The 23,782-nt window shown below is 46.6% G+C and overlaps 2 protein-coding genes across 7 annotated transcripts in view; one reads left to right on the top strand and one right to left on the bottom strand.

Annotated features, from left to right (window-relative positions):
• RNFT1 (ring finger protein, transmembrane 1) overlaps window positions 1-3,956 on the bottom strand; it is a 25,540-nt gene extending 21,584 nt beyond the window's left edge. For 2 of the 6 annotated variants that reach the window (XM_084823348.1, XM_084823345.1), the window contains exons 1-2: window positions 3,780-3,956; window positions 2,592-2,739 (exon numbers count right to left, since the gene is read on the bottom strand). In XM_084823348.1, the coding sequence (XP_084679474.1) occupies window positions 2,592-2,608 (17 nt within the window). In that variant the 5' untranslated portion in view covers window positions 2,609-2,739; window positions 3,780-3,956. The other 4 variants (XM_084823347.1, XM_084823343.1, XM_084823349.1 and 1 more) reach the window with 2 other exon arrangements.
• Window positions 1-23,782, top strand: part of LOC146334899 (uncharacterized) — a 112,716-nt gene that overhangs the window by 25,192 nt on the left and 63,742 nt on the right. Inside the window, exons 3-9 of the mRNA XM_084823321.1 lie at window positions 6,565-6,781; window positions 8,227-8,373; window positions 8,590-8,701; window positions 14,186-14,301; window positions 15,654-15,825; window positions 21,981-22,209; window positions 22,956-23,079. Coding sequence (XP_084679447.1) covers window positions 6,638-6,781; window positions 8,227-8,373; window positions 8,590-8,701; window positions 14,186-14,301; window positions 15,654-15,825; window positions 21,981-22,209; window positions 22,956-23,079 — 1,044 coding nt within the window. The 5' untranslated portion in view covers window positions 6,565-6,637. The remainder of the gene's footprint in view (window positions 1-6,564; window positions 6,782-8,226; window positions 8,374-8,589; window positions 8,702-14,185; window positions 14,302-15,653; window positions 15,826-21,980; window positions 22,210-22,955; window positions 23,080-23,782) is intronic.

Below are 23,782 nucleotides of genomic sequence, written 5' to 3' on the forward strand. Positions count from 1 at the left end.
GCAGCAGCAGATAATTTTTAAGCACGAAATGAGACTGGAACAAATGAGTCTTCAGGGTTGTTTTTTTTAAAAGCCAGCAGTGATGAGGCTATACCTGGGGAGGAAGTTAAGAACACAAGAAGAACCATGCTGGGTCAGACCAAGGGTCCATCTAGTCCAGCACTCTGTTCACACAGTGGAGAACCAGCTGCCAAGAGAAACCCACAATCAGGACATGAGTGCCACAGCATCCTCCTGCCCATGTTCCCCAGCAACTGGTGTACATAGGCATACTGCCTGTGATACTGGAAGTAGCATGTAGCCATCAACAGCCTTCTCCTCAATGAATTTGTCTAACCCCCTTTAAAAGCTATCCAAATTGGTGGCCTTCAGATAACATGGTCCCAAACCATTTAACTGCCAATACCGATTACTACAGTAAGAGAAGGGATGCACCTAATGCATTTGGGCTGGGGCCATTCCAGGACTCATTTAGGACCCCATGCAGCCAGAGGCTGGCCCTGGATGCACACAGTCATGGCTCCCAGACACAGATGTATTCACCTAATCCATCACTGGAAGGTTCAGCCTTCAAAGGTTTAGAAGACAGATGTAGGTTTCGCAAACAGAAGTAACTCCATGGAGGTGGTTAATATATCACACTTATTCAAGTATGCTTGTACAGAGAGCTGTTGATTAATATTAAAGTTCCCAGCACAAGAGCAGCAAATATCTATTATTAAAATCACCCTACAAAACGTACAGGAAGTGGCAGATGGCAAGTCTGTTATCAAGAGAATTCTACTAATTCTCTAATTCAAGTTCTCACAAGGGATCACCCGTTACAATGTTTGAATCTTAACTATTAATTTGTAGATAAAATTCTAGAAACCAACCCAAGTCTTACAATCCCAATTAAATCATATTGCGTTTCTAGTCACTTATCCTAGATTTGATGGGGACCTTCTCTTTCACAGACAGAACAGGTTCTAAACCAGTATAATGTGGTGGTTAGAGTGTGGACAGGATTGGGGTGATCCAGGTTCAAATTCCCACTCCACCATCAAGCTCACTGGTTGATCTTTGGCCAGTCACTACTTGTCAGCCTAACCTATCTCACAGGCTGGTTTGAGAGCCCATGTGTGCTAGATTTGGGCCACAGACCTGTAGTTCAACACCCCTGGTCTAAAGCAACTTCCTATGAACTTTCGGCACTTTAGACAACACAGTATGTAGCATGAAAGCATCTTGTTACCAGATGGGAGTGATGACTGTTAAGAGGACCCAGCTTGTCCAGGCGGGCAGGATCATACATTGACTGGGTTTGCACAATACTCTAACCCACACTCAATGGTTGAGTGTGAGTTGTTGTAGAACTATGGGTTGTTGAACCGTGGTTAGCGTGTTGTCTGAACCCAGGACATTTTCCGCAGGGTGGCTTGTTAACCATGCAGTGTGGCTTATTTTTCTCGAACAAGCCACCTTGAGAACCCATGGCTTGTTGTTGGGTTGTTCAGGGTAGTTAACAAACCACACTACATGGTTAACAAGACACCCTATAGAAAATGTCCTGGGTTCATTCAACAGACTCACCCACGGTTCAACAAACAACCCACAGTTCAACAACAACCCACACTCAACCACTGAGCGTGGGTTAACAAGTTGTATGAACAGCCCCATTAAAAAGAATTTCTATTTCACATCTAAGGATGGGAGAGACCGACTCTTTTATCATTCTGATACCACCCTCATAAATAACAAGTTGGTCATATAGATCTGGTTTGCATGATCAAAACAGCCCACCGTGGGTTGTTTAAGCTATCATGGGCTGTGGCGTGTGCCGGGCGGGATTTGCATATTCAGCTCCTACCACAGATGATCGTGTAGTGCACAACCCAACAACAGATCATGGGTTGTTCAACCCTCGCATAACCCATAGCCCCTAGATTCACACAACACAACAAGCCACAGCTGGGTGTTGAGTATTCAAAATGGCCACACGCATGCGCTGCAGTCCACCTCAGTGGGCTGTGCGATTGTGTGAATCGGCCCATGGTGTTATATGGCAACAGACCTTGTATATCAGCGGTGGGAAACATGTAGAACTTTGGCTATTGGCAGGTACAGAAACATAACAAACAAACTCCCATCATCCCTAGCCAGCATAGCCAATGGAGAGGGATTGTGAGAGTTATAGTCCAATAACCTCTGGAGGGTCATAGGTTTCCCCATCCCTGCTGCATATGCGCTCTTCAGGAATCTCCTCTGTTTTGATTTTTGGTAAATTTCACAGACATGATCCTAACAAGCCTCTCCTGAGGGCTCCAAAACCTTTTTGTTTTAAAAAAATAAGTCAAACAAAAAATGTAACCACTGTGTTACCTCACCACTAGAACACAAATTATATTGGAAGAGCAGGATCTGTTTGGAATGCCAGAACCTCAGTCCCAGGATCTGAGAAGCAATCAATGGGAAGAGTACCTCTGAGCACATACAGAGCGCATGTGTATCCCCAAAGGGCAACCACAATTGCAACCAGACCCTTTTCTGCAATTAGGGTGATGAGGCACCTCTTCTTGTGAGAATCTGGCTGCAATCTGATACACTCTCACCTGGGAGTCAGCTCCATTTAATGCAGTGGGATTTATTTCCGAGTAAGCATGTACAGGAATGCACAGTAAGAGGGACAAATTATGCCAACTCCCACCCCTCTGCCTGTAAAATGGAGAGGAGGAGAACCATGTGTGCTGCCGTGGGTTCCTTGGAAGAGGAAAAAAGATGGGATAGAAATGCAATAATAAATAAAACACATAAATAAACCAAGCACCGCTCCCATCATCCTAGGCTCATCAACAGAACACAAATCATTACCAGGGCTCATCCCCCTTCTGAATGCCAGGATCAGTGAAACAACCATTAGGCCAGCAGTGCCTCTAAGCAGGTACAGAGCGCATTCAGATCCGCACTGAGCAGCCGCACCAGAATGCATGTTATCCCACGGGGCCAGGGCTGGGCCCCAGGACCCATGTTAAACATCAAGATCTTTGAACAGGGAGCATTGGGAGCCTTCATGGGGCAACCACAACCAGCCCCTTCTGCTCAAGCACCTCTTTTCATAAGGGATTAAGTACTAAGGCTGCAATCCCTCGGGGAGTCAGCTCCGTTCAATACAGTGGGATTTACTTCCGAGTAAACCAACTGCCCTTAAAAATACAGTAAGGGCGCAATCCTATGCGTGTTTAGACAGAGAAAAGGCCTACAACTCCCAGCATGCCCTAGCCAGTATTGCTGGCTGGGGTATGCTGGGAGTTGTGGGCCTTTTCTCTGTCTAAACACGCATAGGATTGCGCCCTAAAGGAGCAAGCCTATGCATGCTTGGACAGGAAAAAAAAGTCCTACAACTCCCCAAGTATCGTCCCCATCCTCACCAACAGGGCAACAACAAAAGGATCCTGGGGCGCCGGGGCTCAGCTCCCAAACCGGTTCTGAACGCCGCCAGGGTCCGTGAGGAAAGCACGCAGTGCCTCTGAGCAGGTGCAGAGAGCACCTGGGTCCTCACGCAGGCCTCACAACCATCCGCCTCCCCCACCCCAAGCTGCAAGTAGGGTGAAGGGGCTTGCAGCAACGCTTGAGCCCCGGCACCTACTGCGGGGAGGAAAGAGGAAACGAAACCTGTTTCTGCTTCTCCTCCTGATAGGCGGGAGGGGAAGTTGCACATATAAATTTAATACGAATATGGCTGTTACGTCCCCGCACTTATTCACAGGGGGTGTCCCTTCCTCTCCCCCCGCACCACCCACCTCTCACAGCGCGGCCGGAGCTTCATGGCGAGCCCCGCTCTTCGGGCCGAGGCCTCCCCGCAACCTCCATCCCAGCCGGCGGGTAAGCAAGCAGGTTCTGGGCGAGGGAGGGAGGGAGGGAGGGAGGGAGGGCGGCCGAGCTGCCTGCCTGCCGGGCGGCCTCCTACTACCGGCGCCGGGGAGGAAAAGGAGCGGCTGAAGGAGGGACCGAGGGAGGAGAGCAGGCCGCGAGTGCGTCGTCGCCCTGGCAACGGCGGAGACGGGCCCTGCGGCCTCGGGCCTGTGAGGAAGAGGAAGGGGGGGGCATGTCAGGCGAGGCCCCAGTCCTGGTCGCGCGATTAATTAATTAATTAATTATTATTATTAATGCATGTTATTGTTATTGCATTTATAGCCCGCCTCTTGCGAGGAACCCAAGGCGGCTTACGTAGTCCTCTTCTCTGTTTTTATCCCCACAGCAGCCCCGCGAGGTAGGCGAGGCTGCGAGACGGGGACTGGCCCAAAGCCACCCAGAGAGCGTCCTGGCCGCCGCCTCCTCCCCATTTTTATCCCCACAACAACCCCGCGAGGTAGGCGAGGCTGAGAGACGGGGACTGGCCCAAGCCACCCAGAGAGCGTCATGGCCGCCGCCTCCTCTCCATTTTTATCCCCACAGCAACCCTGTGAGGAAGAGGAAGGGGGGGGGGCATGTCAGGCGATGCTCCAGCCCTGGTTGCACAATCAATCAATTAATTAATATTAATGTATTTTATTATTATTGCATTTATAGCCCACCTCTTGCAAGGAACCCAAGGCGGCTTACACAGTCCTCTGTTTTTATCCTCACAGCAACCTTGTGAGTTAGGTGAGGCTGAGAGACAGGGACTGGCCCAAAGCCACCCAGAGAGCTTCATGGCCGCTGCCTCCTCCCCATTTTTGTCCCCACAACAACCCTGCGAGGTAGGTGAGGCTGAGAGACAGGGACTGGCCCAAAGTCACCCAGTGACCTTCATGGCTGAGTGGGGATTTGAACCCGGATCTCCCGGGTATCAATTGAACATTCTAACCGTTTCGCTACATTGGCTCTCTATGATGATGATGATTTAACTGGCTTGGAAATACTTGTGATTGAAGGGGGCGGTACACAAATGCATTAACTGTTGTTATTGGGCCAAGCTGCAACTACTTACTAAAAGGTGGTATAGAAATGTATTAAATAGTGTTATTGATATAGATATTATTTTGTTTTATTATTGGAAATATGTTTTAAAGGGTGGTCTACAGATGCATTAAATAGTAGTAGCATCAGCAGCAGTAGTATTGAAACATCCTGGAAATACTCATTAAAAGGCGGTATACAAATGTATTAAATACTGTTATAGTTCTGTCCATGTACGTGGTGTTTTACAAAAAATGAGAAGACAGCCCCAGCCCCAAAGGGCTTACAATGACATAGGGGAGACATCAGCGGAAGGGGAAGGAAATGAGGGCAAGGAAAGAACATGCAACTATTTCATTTACACATACACAGGTTGGCAGCACAATCTTATGCATGTTTACTCAGAAGTAAGTCTCACTGTTGTCAATGGGTCTTACTCTGTTGTAAGTATATTTAGCATTGCAGCTTTGGAGCGTAATCCTATTACATGTCAACTCAAAAGAAAGTCCCGCTGAGTTCCCAGGAAACTGGGTTTAGGACTGCAGCCTTATTTACAGTAGGCTATTTACTATTATTAATATTTTATTTGAGCCTCCTTGGAAATACTTATAGAAGGGTGGTATACAAATTCATTTAATAAATAATAATAATTATAATGATTGAGTAAAAAAAGGTAAAGGTGTCCCCAACCAGTCATGTCCGACTCTAGGGTGCGGTGCTCATCCCCGACGCTTCTGTGGTCATGTGGCCGGCATGACTGAACACCGAGGTGCACGGAACGCTGCTACCTTTCCCGCCAAGGCGGTACCTATTTATCTACTTGCAATTTCTTGCTTTCGAACTGCTAGGTTGGCAGAAGCTGGGACTGAAGACGGGAGCTCACTCCGTCACACAGCACTCGGGTCTCAGGTCTCGAACTGCTGACCTGCCGACCTTCCAGTCTGCAGTTCAGCATCTTACCACTAAGCCACCGTGGCCCCCAATGATTGAGTATGTGTGTGCATCTATGTATTTTACAGCCCAATCCTACATGTATTAACTAGATTTATGGGCCATCTGATTTATGCTGGTGGTTCTTGGCCTGGCTAGTGATATACACGAGTCATCTTATGCACATGGATCACATTAGTTGGATTGGTGCCCATCACCTCAACCCCTATGGTGTAATACCTTTATTAGGCCAACTCAAAGATCACAAAAATGTGCACGTTTTTGAAATCTGGAGATCTCTTCATCAGGCATGATGTTACAAAAAGCAGATTGGTGGGAGGTGAGTGAGATAATCCTGAACAGAAATCTTTATGCTGCTCTCTAACAAGCGCAATCCATGGCTGCATCAATTCACCAGGTAGCCATAGGATCGCTCTGTCCCTCCTCTGCTAGTCTGCACAATAAAAAGCATTTTAAAAAACCCTACCCTGCTTAGAGGCTAGTATTCTGCATTTCTGTGCTGGCTGCAGAGTACAGAACAGCACAGAAAAGCTAATAACTTTTGTCAGCTTATACATATACAAGGCTGTATTAATTGCACTCTAGACCTTGTTTCACAGAAAATAATAATAATTATAATTATAATAATAATCTCATCCAGAGCTTGTGGCTGTGCTAGCAGTAATTTGTACCTCAGCTGTTTCATTTGTGTCATAGCTTTAACCTCAGAATCGTGTCTTGAAGACATTCGGACAAGAAATTTAGAAGGGATTGTTTACCTTTTTGGAAAATGCCACGTCAGATCGAGAAAGAAGCTGAAGAAATATCCAGACCCCCAAGAACAAGATCATATAACAATGACCAGACTTTGAGTGTCTCTTGGTTCAATACCTGCCTACAGGAGACGTTATTACCTGGAAAGCCATGGCATCAGGTACAGGGACTAACTGTTAAGTTTTTATCCCAGGGGTAGGCAATGTAGTGCCCACAGCTGGGACTGCTTCAGAGCAAAATGAGGGCCTCTACCTGCTCCCATCTTCTTTCCCCATGAATGCCTCTAGGCCACATGTGGGGCTCAGAGACAGTCCTATGAAAGGAAACAAAGATAGCATGTGGCTGCAGGCCAATAGTTTCATCAGAGGCATGCCCATTTTCTGGCGCTGCCTGGGGCAGTTTTTCAAACTGCCAGATGTGCCCATGGGCTCAGAAAGGTTGCCTACACTACTTTATCCTCTTCTTTTTTTTCTTCCCTCACTCAGTCCTTTATTCCTCCCCCCCCACACACACATTGTCTTAATAATAATACTATTTAGCATTTATATGATGCGTAGGATGGTCAAAATGTGTTAAATATTATTTCCGTTATTATTTTAAGACTGGTAAGTCCCACATTCAAATTCTGACGCAGCCATCTAGCTCACTGGGTGACCTTGCAGCAATCACCATCTCTTAGCCTAACCACTGGCACTGCTGGATCTGGGGTCCCGCAGTCTGGGAAGGCCACAAAACAACCCCCTGACAGGTGGCAGCAGCAGATCCTCTTGCAAAAGCTGGCAAAAGGAAGTGCTGAGGCAGCCAGCTGGACAAGGCTGCGGCGCCACAGTGTGCCATTTTAAGTGAAAGTGTTTCCCCCCGCTTTAACTCCTGAGTAGCAGTGAGCTGAACCAATGCAATACTTTCTTTACGGGGACACAGGCAATGAGGACACAGGAGCAGCGTAAAGACCTCCCCTTCACTGCTCCTGTGCCTTCATTGGCTGTGTCCTCCCAAAGAATAAGGCTATCAGTGGCAATAGCTAATGATGCCTGTATATGGCCTCCAGTATCATAGACAATGTGCACGGGTGGTGTCAAGGGAAGGCATGGTCGGGCAGCTGCCGAGGGCCCACACTCCAGCAGGGGCCCATTGCCAAGAACCTCCTGGAGTTTCTCCTCCTTTTCAGCATTGCAATCTGTTCACCTGCCTCTTGCTCTGGCCTAGACAACAGTGGTGGTGAGAAGGAGGAGCAGGGGATGCCACTGCCTCCTTGCTCACTGGCTCTCTGCCTGTCAAGCAAGCAAGTGGTAGCAATGATGAGGGAGAGGAGCAACAGCAGCTAGTGACAATGGTGGGGGGGGTGATTAGACTAATTGAGAGAGGGGCCCATTGAGGGTCTCTTGCCCAAGGGCCCTCAGAAACCTGGTGCCGGCACTTATAACTTTGTATATCGGTTTCTGGAGGACATGAGAGGGAGGGTGCTATTGCATTCATACCATAGGTGTCCGGTTGACCACTGCGCAAACAGAATGCTGGACTGGATAGACCTTTGATCTGATCCAGCGCGGCTCTTGGTATGTTTATATAAGACCATAATTATATCATAATTGATTAATTCTCCAGGTTTTAGAGGGACTGGAAGCTGCCCTTGCTGATGACGTGAAGCACCAGATAAGAGATTCAAAGCAAAGAGAAATGATTTTCCATCTCCTTGGACAGGGCTTTGTTAAAAGATATTTCAACGATTATCCTATTCAGCCTAATTCACTCGTAAGTGTGTTATAGGAATTTGCATACGCTTGATCTAGAAAGAACAGCAGTTTTATTACTGAGAAAATTCAAATATTTACTGCAACTGTGCTGAAAATCTCAATTTCGGATTTTTTCTGGGAAGTACCTATGGGTAATTAATTCCCCCACCCCCACAATACTGTTTATATATATAAAACAGAAATATAATAATAAAAAATAACTTTCTGCACCTAGTTCTCTGACATGAGCGTGTTCAACAGTGTGAATCTGGAAGAAACTACAAGAGCCTGGCTACAGAATCAGTGCTTTAAAGCAGCGGAAAATATTCACTGTCAGTTCCATTTTGGTGAGTCACGGTGTCTCATATGATTGGTGCTGGCGTCAAGGGTAGGCAGCATGGTTGGGCACCTGCTGAGGGCCCACACCCCAGCAGGGGTCCACTGATAAGCAGTAGTACCTCTTCACCATTGCAACCTGCTTGTTCACCTGCTTCTCGCTCTGGCCCAGACAACAGTGATGGTGAGGAGGAGGAGTTGCCACGGCCTGCTTGCTCTCTGCCTGTCAAGTGGTAGCAATGATGAGGAAGTGGATGAGGAGCAATAGCAGCTGGTGAGAAGGGAGGGAGGGGACCCACTGAGGATGTCTTGCCCTAGGGCCCCCGAAAACGTGGAGCTGGCACTGCATATGAGCACATATGCAAATTAAGGGGGTAGAAATGATCACCAATAGACTAGCTAAAACTCAGCCTTTTCCACATTATTATTATTATTATTATCATTATCATTATCATTGTCATTTATACACCACCTTATTTGCTGAAAAGCCGTCAAGGCAATTTAAATTGCACAGCAATGTAAAACAATTAAACCTTAAAACAATTAAAAAACAAGAACATTAGAAACTGTAAAACATTATAGCATTAAAACACCTACATAATTTAAAAGGCTAAATTAAAATATGTTTGTCTCTCAACATGTAAAGCAAGCGACCTTAAATATTGTTTGCTTGTAGGCAAAAATCTGCCCTTCCTTTCTTGCCAAGAAATCCCTTGTTGCTGTTCCTTATTTCCAGCTATAAGCAATGATTTTCCATAAAGGTCACATCTCCATTAAAAACTGGTCCAGCTTCCTACTTGAAGACACACACATTATATTTCCTCTAAGGGGCTAGGAAGCTCTAATAGAGAATTCTTCGCATATGCCACAAAACTGCATTTCCCAAGGTTCTTTGGGGAAGCTACCCTGCCATGTACCATCTTATGCCCAATAGAATCCCAGGAGCTTTTCAGAGGTTATATTTCATGTATACCAGTATTGTACATGGCACAAACATAACCATTGTTGTTCCAAACTGCTTGGTTTGGAATATGTGTTCATTACAGATCTGTGCCACAGGGAGCTCCAAGTTAGCTGTTCTGCCTCACTGACATTTCTCGTTGTATTTTAGAAACCTAGGAAGCTGCCTCATGCTGAGTCAGTCCCTTGGTCCTTCGAGTTCAGCACTGTCTGCATCAGGGGTGTTGAAGCTCTTTCAGCCTGAGGGCCAAATTCCATTTTTGGAGAAGCTCTCAGGGGCTGCATTCCAGTGGTGAGCAGGGCCAGTCACTAAGCCTTAGAAGAGGCATGTCAGCCTGTTATAATGGAGAGAAAACAGCGCAAAATCTGAGAAACCACCAAACGATCAGTGGTCAGGAGAAAGGGGGCGGGGCCAGGGGAACCTTGTGGGGCCAGATCAAGACCCCAGGAGCGCTGGATTGGGAACCTAAGCCTGAGGTCCTGCACCACTCGTCTCCATGGACTGGCAGTGTCTCTCCAGGGTTTCAGACAGGAATCTTTCCCAGCCGTACCTAGAGACGCTGGGGATTGAACCTGTGACCTTCTGCATGCAAAGCAGGTACTCTACCACTGACCTATGGCCCTTCCCCAAAGGGATGTTTCCTTTGTATAATGTGTGAAACAGCCCTTAGTGAGATGGTAAAGTTTCAACTATATTCAGGGATGTCACTTTGTGGAGACTCTGGCTTCGATTCACCTACTCATATGTCCAGCAGCAGGGCTGCATATATCCCAATCAGAAAATTTGCAGTAGTGCTAATCAGTAGTTTGACAGGGGTGAGGTGGGGGAGATGAAGGTGCTGGAAAGACTGATGTGACTTCCAGCAGAGTTGCTTTATATAGAGAAAGAATGACAACACAGCATTTAGTGTTGGAGGCAATAAACACAGGCTAGAACCAGTTTAAAAGAAGCTCAAATCACTTTACTTTATTAATGCTTTTATACACTTTGTCAGAGAAGGCCATCTTATCTAACACTGTTTAACTACAAGCACTCCTAAAGCTGGGTGTGTGAGTGTAAATGTCAGGGCCTTGTAGGTTATAGCCAGGATTTGATTAGAAGTTGCTTGGAAGGGCTGGGGCCTATTCAGCCTCTGGAATGTCAGAATCTGTGTGAGCTTATCTCTGTCAGTGTTCCCAGAACAGAGCCAGGGGGAGTCACCCAACGCTCTGTCCACCTGCTGGTCTGGCCTTGGCAGGCAGAGGTGACAGAGGTGGGGCGGGGTTTGCAAAAGGGTCGCCCAGGTTGAAGCGTCACTGCTGGAGGGCTGAGGAGTACCACCCTATTTAGACAGGGGCCTTGCTGAAAGGCTAAAGGCCCTTGACTGTCAAGGGATCTGGAGGGGATGCCCCACAGTCATGCCTTCCCTTTTAAGCTGATGCAAAGGCAAAGAGCCTTTGTATGAACATCTCGTCTTCATTGCCTGAGGTCTTCTCTGTTTGGATCCATCATCGTCTGGGCTTTTGGAGGCTCTGTGCACATGGACTGGAACTTTGGATTGTTAAGGACTTGCCATGAAAATTACTGTGAGGCTTTTCATAGACTTGAACTCTCGTTGCTGTGGATTTTGTGTGTCTGTTTGTTGTCAGCTCAGTGTATTGGCAGGCTGGGTTTGATCTACGACTTCTGGACTTTCCTCTGCCTGGCTGCATGCAGTGTGGAGTTACCAATGTGAAAGCGGTGGCAAGGAACTCCCTGCGTTTCTGGGTTTACCCTTCCTTTGATCTTGATAGGCCTTGACCATGTAGCCTGGAGTTATCAACAAAAGATTCAAAGTTAGACTTTTTATGGGTGTGGTTTGTTTAGGCCCTTCAAGAAGTTATCCCTTGATTGCCTGATGGGTTCATTCCAGGAATCATTCCCTTTCCATGTCCGGGGTTGGAACCCCGTGAAAGGATTGCCTGGGTTAGGTATCCAGGAATCCAGAGTCCCTTCCCTTGTGTTCAGAACTGTGGAGAATGACAACGGGGAAAGCATGTTGATGAGGATCTCAGTCACGGTAGTAGTGTTTAGCTTTGCACTGTTCTGGAATTACATAGAGCCTATAGCTACTGAACATCAGCTATATGATTTCTGAAGAATGTAACCATTAAGCTTTTGCCATGGGATTTCCTGCAATAAAGAAATCTCACTGATTTGGGTGCCCAGTGTCAGATTGCCTGAGCATGTGTGCTGGGGGGATCAGGAAACCTGACAGTAAGTAAGCAAAGGCATGAGATATGGTTACTTCTTGCTTCATTTCATGGCAGAGGCTTCATGGTTATGTGTTGCAGAGGCAGAGAAAGAAAAAAGAAGTGGAAGGGGAGGAAGCAGGCAATAGGAACTGATCAAGCTACAGGACAGTCTCTATCACCCCCTAGTGTCTGGAAGCATGCGGAGTTGTTCCTATTATCCAATAGAAGGGAACCAAACCGAGCCCCTTGTTCCCTTCCCAAATGACTGATTGGCGTGATTGCTGATTATCTGTCCAAGGTTTTGCATGCAGTTCCTTATCCAGCTAGGCAGATGTGAGTGGAAGCTTTACAGCGCAATCCTAAACAGTTGTGCTAATTACATTACCTTGTATGTGCAAGGTACATTACCCAGTTGTGCCGGCCGCCAGGAAACTGAGAGCTAAATTTGTTGCTCGATTCTGAATATTCCTTTTGTTTTTGTTATGGCTTTATAGCTAAACCATAACATTACTACTACATATCTGCTCAGAAGTAATTGAGTTCAGTGGGCCTTACTCTCATCTAAGTGGGTATAGGATTGGAGCCGTAGCATCAGGCACTTGTACATGGATATGCCTGTGTGGATATAGATATATTATTTCCCCCTCTATCACTAAGGCTCAGACTGAGATATAAATATGCTTCTTCTTTTTTAGTTTGCATCTTGCACAGAACCATCAAGCTAATATCTTTGCTGAGTAGGGATTTTGGTTTGTGAGGATTGCTCTCTTCCTGTTGATTCTTTTCCCTCTTAATGATTTTATCATTTTTTTAAATTTAAACAAATGGGCAAATGAATAAAAAAAAATGGATGGAGAGAAATCTATTTGACTTGCAATATACTTGCTGTGTGAGCTTTGAGGTAATTAAAGTTTGTATCAGGGAAGGTCATGCTGTTTTCAAATTGACTCTGCATTGTGGGAAACCTGAAAAATATTGTTTCGTGTAGCTCTGCCAGAGAGCAAAAAAAAAATAAATTAGGTGATTGCAGCCTGTCGTTTTTGTTTTTTTTAGTTTTATTCCCCCCAGCAGATTAGTTTGCATGTGAAAAAGACATCTGTTTTCTTTCATGTTAATAATATCACTGTTTTGAAGGAGGTTGGGGAAGAACACTTTAACAAAACAAAACAAAAGTTAAAGGAAGATCGATTCTATATTCTTGCCATTCCAAAAACTCCCCATTTTCCTTACTAAGAGTTTGAAGAGGAGGTTTGAAGTGGGCGGTGGGTATCGACAGGGCGGGCGGGGAGTGGGGGAGGTCATTAGCGATATTGTACTTTTTTATTGTTGCACTTCTCAGTTTTCTGTGCTATGGGAAGTTTAGGGATTGATTTCTTTGGAAGGAGACAGTATAGGAGACTTGCCGTTTTGAAATGTGTGTTTATTTACAAACTAGTGAATGGGCCTGGCTTTGCATGAGTGGGAATAGCCCTTAGTTTGATACAGCGAAGCTTTCAAGCAAAGTTATTTAGCTGTCGGAGTTGAATATATTGTGCCCTCACCATCTGAATGAAGCCATGCACCCCTAGGCACGGCCCCTGCCATGTACCCCTAGGCTACAGCCCCCTGAGGGAGGGGTCTCCCGACTCCATTCCCCTGAAGGGGGCTGCCCCACAGTAGAGGGGAGGGAGAAGCCATGTAACTCTGTCCTTCGGCCTACTAATCCCCCCTAACTTCAAAATGTACAGACTCCAAAGCTGCGTGCTGTTTAGGGAAGCCTGCCTCCTAGTGACTGACGATGCTACTGCAGGCTTCAACCACATGGACACATTAAAATCAGATAAAAATTAATTAATGTGTTCTAAAAAGCAAACTAACCCTGAAGTGCACACCCCTAGCATCCCCTTAGTATGCATGCCAAGTTTCAGATGTCTAGGTTTTACAGTCTTGGCGCTATGATGCTGATGGATAGACAGACAGACAGAAACCCATCCTCTTTTATTATTATAGTTGAACTGGGGAAAGAGGTGAAAACAAGAAGTTTGCTCTCAGAGCACCCCTTTACTGGCTTCTCATTCTCAGCCACCTGCAAAACTCAGACCTCTGCTTTCTTCACTGGCTGCATTCAAATTGCCCAGACTGTTTCTCTCAAACACCCCACCCAAGCAGCTGATGTGTGCCCCTGTCAGAAATCTCTGTAGCTAGTAGCCACCAGCCATTAAAGGCAATTAGGCAGGTATCTTCAGTTCTTTCTAGAGCAACCAATCAAGCTTTATAGAAGATGGACAATGCAGTAGCATCCTCTGTTACAAAAATGAACAGAAACATAACTTTCTTTGAAGCAGATACTGATGCAGCCGAACTGGCTCCCGAAATGGTTCGTTTTCTTGATGACACCTATAACATTGTAACAGCAGAGATGAAATTGCTGTTGGCCAGCTGCGAAGCCAGGCGCAAGGTAGCCGATCTTCTTTTCCATTTTGCCGATAACATGTCTTTTAATATTTATTACGTACTACCAAAATCCCATTGTTACAATAAGTGGGAAATGTATGGAGGCAGGGCTTGTATATCACAAGAAATGGACTATATCCCCTGTTACCCCCATGGGTTGATTTTTATTTTTATATTTTTATCCTGGTTTTCAGACCATTATCATCCCCCAAAGCAGCTCACATCAGTCAAAAAGAGAGACAACCTTGCCATCAGATGGCTCACAAACTAAAAAGACAAGCCACGCAACAGAAGGGGGAGTGGAGGGAAAAGGTAGAGGAAAAAGGTAGAGGAAAGAGATCAGGTTTTCAAGGCCAGAATAAGGCGGCAAGCTAAAAGTGGGCATTTAAATGCACTTTGGGCCAGGCTGATCTTCACTTGCTGGTGGTTCTTGCCTGAATAGCAATGGGTGGCTCATGTTCTGTTGCCCAGTAGATGGATCCAGAGTATTCTTCCCCATTCCTTCTGCAGTCCCAGGGCTACAGGAAGTTGGAGGAGCCGAGTATTCTTTCTGGCAAAGAGCAGGAAGTGAGCTCCCTTCAGCTGCCCCTTCTCCGACCGACAGATGGGACAGGCTGGTGTCGCCCTTGGCTTGATGTCATTCCTGCAAAGCAGGTGTCGCAGCCTCCCAGTGGCCCAGGCTCCCTGGCTGATGACAGAAACCACAAATCCTTGTCAGTGAGAGCTGGGTCACCCAGTTTCAGGAGTGGGGGTAGGTTTGCCCCCCACTGCACTGTTGCTCCAAGTGCTGCAGCCTTTCACTTCTGTGGAACACAGTGAAAAGGTCATTCGGAGACTCTGTTGGATTGCCTTTGGCAGCCCCTGCCATTGAGGACTTGTTTTCTCCTCCATACATAAGCTCACACATCAACTAGCACAGAATACAGGCTACGAGAATTCTAACTGGTATAGCCAGGTTTGTTCATATCACACACATTTGAAAGAACTGTGCTAGTTGCTTATTTGTTTCCTGGCCCAATTCAAGGTGCTGGTACTTACTTTTAAAGCCCTAAATCGCTTGAGACCCAAATACCCGAAGGAGCACTTTTTCCTGTACCAGCCTGGCTGCGACTTCTACAGAGGACTTCTCTGAGCGCCTTTCTTAGGGGAGATGCATTATGTCAGGGGTGAGTAACTTGTGGCCTTGATGGCCAGAGGCATCTAGAGATAACAGACACACAGCTACGTGCCACTTCAGCCTGGCTAGATGGAATAGTCACGCAGTCAGAGCACAAAAGGAAAATGCAGTTCTTGACACTCACCAAATTACATTTGCTGCCGGCAAACATGAATCTATAGTAACTTCTGCCTTCATAGGGGAAAGGCCCACAAGAGAGTGAAGTGTTCTGCAAAGTGCCCCAACTGTCACTATCGAGACAGCCTAAGCAAACTCCCACTGTGGTGCAGAGGCCCAAATCCATTGAGAGTAAAGACATCAGCCTAACCTTACCCCAAAGACCAACTTCTCACGTCAGTGGAAAGGAAAAAGGTACTGATGGTTTCTTCATAATTCTACCATGTCAGGCGTAAACCTGTGTATGAATGAGATGAGAGTGTATCTAAGGGTCCCGACTTATAATTTCTTCAGCCCAACCTATTTTGCTTAAAAACTTTGGAAGATGAGTCAGTCCTTCGGTCCATTTTGCTCAGTATTGTCTAGCTTAGAATTGTCTTAGTACTGGCAAGTGGTTCTCCAGGGTCTCAGACAGGTCTCTTCCCCAGACCTATCTGGAAATGTTAGGGATTAAACCTAGGATCTTTTGCATGAAAATCAGGTCTCTGCTACTGTGCCACAGTCATTCTCTATATAATTTTTATTCTCCATAAAAAGAATACAAAGTGTGTGTTTTTGCTGTTTTTATTTTTGCGGTACAGTGCCCCTGAAGATTTTAATTGAAAGATTTTAATTGAATAAATTATAATCCAGTGCAATTTATTTATTCATTCTCATTTCTGCATTGGTGCCTGCCCTTCTTTTCTCCTGTAAACCGATATACACCTAAGGGCCTCTTGCTTGCAGTTTGTAACATTTTCTTTGGATGAGCTCTCAGCTTTCCATGCTGCTCTTCCTGATCCCTGGGATCTGTTCTTTAATTTCAGGGTGATCCACACATTTCCAGGTTTTAGGTATATATCTAAGAGCTTTGAAGTGTATCCTGGAAGAGATAACGTGAGCATGACGACCACACTGGAGGAGATGATGGAGATCTACAAGCAGCTGTTGCGTTTCTTTATGTTTTTGCAAAAATATCAGTGCCCTCCCCTTCGATTTGGATCAGGACCATGGTGCTGGAGATGGGGTAATTTTCATTGTAATAATAGCACGGGGGACAAGGGGTTAACCCACTGGTGCTGCGGTCCCATCCTAGTCTTCCCTGCTCCTGGTGACTGCTTTTTTTTGCAAAAAAATAAAGAGGGGAGACTAAATCCCAGACCTCTGTCATATTGTCCTGTTTGGCCCTCGTTCTCATGTCTGTTTGGAAGTGTCCCACTAACTTTAGCGGGGTGTAATTTTGGGTAAGCGTGTATGGCGGGGGGGTGGGCAACTTGTGGCCCTCCAGACGTTTTGGCTTACATCTCTACATAAGAAGAGCCACGCTGGATCAGACTGAGGGTCCATCCAGTCCAGCATTCTGTTCACACAGTGGCTAAACCAGATAGCCCAATTGGAAGCCCACAAGCAGGACATAAGTGCAACAGCACCCTCCCACCCATGTTCTCCAGCAGTTGGTGTGCAGAGGCTTACTGCGTCTGATACTGGAGGTGGCATATAGCCATTAGGACTAGTAGCCATTGATAGCCTTATCCTCCATGGAGTTGTTTAACCCCCTTCTAAAGCCATCCAAACTGGTGGCCCAGATTGGTAGTCTAAAACATCCAGAGGGCAGGAGATTGCCTACTCCTAAGAATATGAGGCATCCTGGATCAAACTCAAGGCCTATCTAGTCCAGTGTTCCATTCACACAGTGGCCAATCAGTTGCTCCAACGAGAAGCCCACAAGCAGGACATGAGTGCAGCAGCATCCTCCCGCCCATGTTCCCCAGCAACTGGTGTACAGAGGCGTATTGCCCCGATAGTAGAGATAGCATGTAGCCATCAGAACTAGTAACCACTGATAGCCTCTCATCAGCCCTAGCCAGCATAGCCAGTGGTGAGGGCTGATATTGTAGGCAAAAACATCTGGAGGATCACAAGTCTTTCACCCCTGGAGTATGGGACAGTAGCTTTAGATGTGCACTTCATAAGTCTGAGACGTTCACCTAGAAACAGTAAATGTGAATTAGCCCTAAATTGGAGAATGCTGATGAGCCAGCGCTACAACTGCTGTGCTTTTTTCATTGTGTGTGTGTGTTTGTGTGTGCTTGTTTTGTTTTCTTGGTCTTCCCTTCCAGGCAAAAGTGCCAGGCCATCTTTGAAGGGTTTGTTTTCCTCCTTTACAGAAAAATAAAAGGCCCTCCACTTCAAAGTCATTCGTAAGTGTTTACTTTCCCAGTGCTGAGAGCTGATAGAAGTTATTCCCGCACCCCCACCCCAGCTGATGTGGAGTGTTTTCCATTCAGGCTAAAGGGAGTTCCGCATACAAGACTAGCCAGCTAATGTACCCACCCCAGTGTGTTGTAAGCGAGGCTTAATTTACTGTGGCATATGCATCATTTTCCAAAATAATTCTGCTCTGCCAGCTTCTTCTGAGTGCTTTCTCATGAGCCTTCTTAGCTGTGCAGCTCTGGGGTGTTTTAAATATTATGAATCAGAAACCAAGGAGTTCAATTCTGGAGTAAACACAGATTGTGCAAAAATTGGGGAAAGAAAAAACAGAGAGAACAGGTACCAAATAAGCACCTACAAAACACAAGGGCCAGGTGGAAGATATCCAAAGGTTGTTGCATGGGAAAAATCTCAACATCCTAATGAAAGAAAACCATAAACAATACCTACAATTCAGAGTGCCACTTTTGGTGTGTCTAAGACACCCATGCAGCCTCCACAGCTCACCAGTGCAGTCCTCGCCACTCCCTGGAATTTGGGGGGACCCAATTAAAAAAAAAACTTTTTTGCAAATGAAATGGCATCTGGAGCTGCTACGGAGTGCCCAAAGGGTCAAAATTAGCTTGTTCTCCAGAGACTCATGGAGGGCATACCTTCACCTCAGGAATGGTGTCTCCCTCTGGACCACATAGGCAGGGCCAAACTGTTGCTTCTTGTGGGGAGGAACCACCCTGACCTTCCAGACCAGGTCTGCCTAGCAAGCCACGAGGTCAGGTGAGCTGGTGTCTTAAAAGCTGGTGTCTTAAATAATTTATAATTTCCTTTTTCCCCTTTCTTTCTCTCCTTTTTCTCTCTCTATACTTTCCCCCCCTTCCCCACTGATTATCCTAGACAGGAACTGGGGTCTCCAGCCACTTAGAGTCCCCGGAAAGGGGTTGAGCATCTATCATCACCCCCATGGGGGGGCACCCAAAGCTGCTTGGCTGTGAACTGTGTAGCAAATGACTACCACATTTAGCCCTTCTACTCAGGATCTGGGTGGGCAGTATTCACAGCAATTGGCAGGGGCAGGCCACACCGTGCTCATAGCTCCGATCTCCCTCTTCTCCATCGGATAGAGCACCAGTCACCCCTCCAGTTACTCCTCCGCCTCAAACAGCAAGGAAAGGAAGAAACATCAGTTAACCTGAAGCCAAGGGCACCCCCACTCATCATCAAAGGGGGGGGGGCAGCTAATGCACTTCTCAGAGAGATGATTCTCAGCCATGTCAGACCTCTGTGTAAGGGAAACTGTTTCCAAGGTGTTTACCCCGGAATTGGTGACTTCCCCCAGGGACAAATTTATAGCCTATCCAAGAATCCCCAGAAACACAGAAACTTCCTGATCAACTCTTAAACATTAGGGCAATAGAGACAGTACCAGTGACAGACACCAGCTCTGGCGTGTAAGGCCCCAGGCCTGTAAGCAAGCTAATAGTAGTTTAGGGAGGCTTAGAGATCCATAATGCTCTCTGCTTTGGTTCATTATTAGTTGCATTTTCCTTGCAGGTGGGACTCCTGGCTTGTAAGATGAGTCAAAGGTCAATATGGCTGCCTCAGCACATTCCACGCTGACGAGCTCTGGTACCGTTTATCTTATCAGAGGCTTGGATGTGCCTCTGGAGCTATGTTTATCTTAAAGCTACAGGTGTCTGTGCTGGGAATATTCTGATAGTCTTGCTTCTGCCAAATATGTTACCAGGCACTGCTAGGCTATGCTGGGAAAGTTGTAGATGCACTCTAATTAACGCCTGCGCCTGTTATACTGCCTCACTGCTATGCCTGAATAACATGTATGGTATAAAACCCATCTTGCCCCACAGCTCTGGGTTCAGAGCCTTTCTCTGATCCAACGATTGAGTACGCCTGTGAGCTGTAAGTACTCAATAAAGTCTCCTTGTAAGCAAACCTGGATCTGTCTTATCACTTTCTTGGCACCTCTAAATCTTGGAAGCCTACGGCCGGGGCATACATGGGGTTTATTCAATTTCCCCCCCAATAAAAATGGGGACATTTGAGCCATTCCAGATCTGAAGGGGCTCAACAAACGAATGTCCAAGAAACATTTCAAAATGGAGACTCTAGCATCAACAGTGGAAGCCATCTCTAAAGCAGAGCTTCTGGTGTCCATTAGACTTTTTGGAGGCCTATTTCCATGTCCCCCTCAGCCGGTACCTACAGTTCTGTTATGACAACAGACACTTTCAGTACTTCCTTTTGACCTCTTCTCACCCCCTCGAGTGTTCACCGAGATCCGAGTGGTTCTTGCGGTGTGCCCCAGACAGCAGAGGTACTGCTGCACCCATACCTGGATGACATTTCGATCCAGATGCCATCACTTCACAAGAACTTCCAGGACATCCAGACCACACTATCCTGTTTGCAAACCCATGGGTTTGTAGTAAACATGGAAAAAAATTCATCTAGTTCCTACATAGAGGATCATCCACCTGGGCATTATTTTGGACACAGTAGAATACAGGATGTTCCTCGCTGAAGAACATCACGTAAGCATCAACTCTGCTCTCCAAATCTCTGATGTCAAAATAGATGGATCTCATGGAATTGGCTCATCTCCTGGCCATCTTGGTGTCCCATCAGGACCTGGTACCCTGGGGACACCTTTACACCAGACCACTGCAACACCATCTCCTACTGTCAGGGTGGAAACTGAGCCAATAGAACCCCAGAGCATTTCTGATTCTGAGGGGGATCAGCAATCCATGGGAGAGGAGCCAGCTCATCCCTCACAGGCACAGCAGCTGGCAGAGATTCCTCCTGCCGGCATTCCTGGGATAGATAGTGACCCTGGCAGTGAGAGAGTGCAGGAGGGGGGCTTGCTAGACGCTCAACACAGATGCAGGGAGCGACGAGCGATGGAGGGCGCGGAAAGGAGGCATAACGCCCGTTTGGCGCGCAAGCAACGGCTGCATCCTGTGGACCCAAGGGAAAGAGGGAGGATCTCTCCCTAGCCCATAAGTTCAGGGTCTTCAAGTAATTCTCCTTCAAACGGGGACCAACTGCCTACCCGGAGCATAGGCTACTCTGTTGTTCATTGCTTAGTCGCTGGTGATTAGCATCTGAAAGAGTCATTAAGTTGTAAAACAAAGCCTTGGAAAGAATCCTTTCGTCTGTGTCTTGAGTTGGCCATTGGAGTGTACTGAAAGAAGCTGCTTAGGGCGCTCCTGAAACCTGCCCTTTCAGGAACAGGTATTGCAACAATCACATCTGTCGGTGATAATTCCTTCCAAGTTGAAACAGGAACTGCTCTGGTGGATGGAAATTGGATGACTGGAAGCTTGACACTCTGGAGGTGCCCTCCAAGAGGACACTCAACACGAATGCCAGCCTCTTCAGGTGGGGTGTCCACCTGGGGAAACAGCTAGCTCAGGGGACCTGGGCAGAATCAGAGAGGCATCACAGCATAAATTGGCTGGAGCTGAAAGCAGTCTGCCTGGGCATTCAGGCCTTCCATTCTCACCTGGAGTGTTGTCATGTGACAGATCAGACAATACCATGACCAAGGTGTATATGAACAAAGAAGGGGAAACCAAATCTACATCTCTCTGCAAGCTGGCCAAGGACGTGCTATTCTGGGCAGAGGGTCACATCCAATCCATAGTGGCAGAACACCTTGCCAGGTGACAAAATCTTAACTGCTGAGCTGTCAAGCGCTCAGAGAATCTGAGTGGACTCTGAATCCACAGGTATTCCAGGAACTGGTGCTCTGGTTCAGTTGACGAGGATAGATCTCTTTGCCTCCCTGGAAAATGCTCAGATTCCCCAGTTCTTCTCGAGATTTCCATGCCAGACCTTTAGCTTTCTGTTGGGCTGCCATTTCAGTTTTTGCAAATAAAATGATTAAGTGATTATTTTGTATAATATTTGTTTTTTAAGTGATCTCGATAAACCTAAAGAGTCCAGTAAGGTTCACAAGTCCTTAACTAATAACTACATAAATGGCATATGAGTCCATTTATAATTTTGTTTCGAACAGTAAGTCCCAAATCAATGCCTGTTCAGCTTGTTTGCTTTTAAAAGCTGGGAGCAAGGTAGCAATAACTACCCTTTCCTTGACTTCTTGGGAGTCACTTTTTAATTATTCCAATTTCTTACAGACTTCCAGTGGTATATCAGACCTGAGCTACATCCCCCTCTTCTCAGCTGCCCAGAGAGTGACTTATTAGGGGACTTGCTCTGTGTTATAATCTCGCAAGGTTCTGAGAATATGTCAACAGTGTGTGAAAGGCTCAGTGGGAAATTGCTTCCAAAGACTCTTCGGCAGTTCATTTGGATTGATAAGCTCCTGAGGTCAGGCTCTGAAAACTACATGACTCAAGGACTAATGTAAGTATCTACCGTAGGGGTGCAGAACCTTGGGCTTGGGGTCAACATGGACATGAACCAGGAAGGGAGGCGCAGTGGCAACTTGTCCCCCTGTTAGCCAGAGCCGGGATGTCTTACAAGGGAGAGGGACAGAAAGAATTTCCTGCTACGCCTGTCGAGGAGGCATTGGAAGGCTGGCAAGAGGCAGCTGAGGTGGACTCCATGATTGGGCAGATGGGACAGGCAGGAGGAGGAAGAGGAAGTCAGATTTCTCCCCCCAGCAGCAGGGGAGAGGGAGCCAGTGTTACTTCGGTGGTCTAATCTCAATTCAAATTTGCACATTTGCAAGCCAGCAGGTCAGGGTGTGATGCAGTCTTCCCCAACCTCGTGCCCTCCAGATGTGTTGGACTACATCTGGAGGGCACCAGGCTGGGGTGAAACAGTAAGTGCTTTTAGCAAAAATACGTTGGTATTTTAGTCCCTTCCACTTTTGCCTTTGGCCCTGCCCACCACTAGGAAGCGACTCCCACTTCTCCAGAATAGAATTTGGTCCTCCGGTTGAATGAGGCTTGGCATACCTGGAGTAGACAATACTGAGTTAGATGGAACAAGGGTCAGCTTCCTATGTCTCAAAGTTTCAGTCATTTCTTCTACTTCTAGCCATTTTCACTGAATCACTCTACTCAGGCTCATCTCAGTACATCCTGTGACTTTCAGAACCAAAGATTTCTGAGACCTATAAACGATTGTATAATCTTTTGTCTCAGACCTGTCGAGAGAGAAGCCAGAGAGAAATTTGGACACAGCGTAGCACGGCAGGCGGACGAGCTGAAGCTCAGAAGTGCCACTCGCTCGCCGCTTTCAGGGCTGATTGAAAACGCAGTGGTGGAGGTGAGTTGAAGGACCCTGGCGGAAGTGTTAAGATATGGCTGTTGCTGTCAGGGATCAAGGCAGTCCACAAAGGCATTTGAGAGGAGCTGGGGACCAGGAGTCAGGATTTGTGCCAGGGCCCAAGTCAGCCAGAAATCGGTGCAGAGGGACAAAAATTGGAATCTGATCCAGAAACCACATTGAAACATGTCAGAGTCATGAAGCCTCTTGCTGCTCAAGCAAAGACCAAGACCAAACAGGAAGTCCTTTGCAGCCCTTCCTGTCTAAGTATGGTCCAGTGGCCACCTTGGGTAGATGGGGCCAGCCCAGAGCCGTAGAATACTTCACTGTACAAGTAGATGCTCGAAACTAGAGCTGCACTGGCTCATCACAAGGGGCAAGCCGTACACTGAGCCAAAGGTTCCTGGTTCTGATGCCAGCAGCGCCTGATAATTACCAGATATTATTGCATTAATTAATTACATTTGTATCCTGCCTTTTTTGCTCTTGCAAGGAACTCAAGGCGGCTTATGTGGTCATCCTCTTCTCCATTTTCACTCCCATACTGTTCTCACCACCACATGCCTTTCTTTCTTCTCCTCAGTCATTCGTTCATTCATTTTTATTCATTTATTACATTTCTATACTGCCCAATAGCCAAAGCTCTCTGGGTGGTTTTCAAAGATTAAAATCTGAAATAAATGCAATATAAAACATATTATCG

Source organism: Heloderma suspectum, chromosome 16 (genome assembly GCF_057233095.1).
Source record: "Heloderma suspectum isolate Gila_16-S chromosome 16, 16-S_ref, whole genome shotgun sequence".
Lineage (NCBI taxonomy): Eukaryota > Metazoa > Chordata > Lepidosauria > Squamata > Helodermatidae > Heloderma > Heloderma suspectum.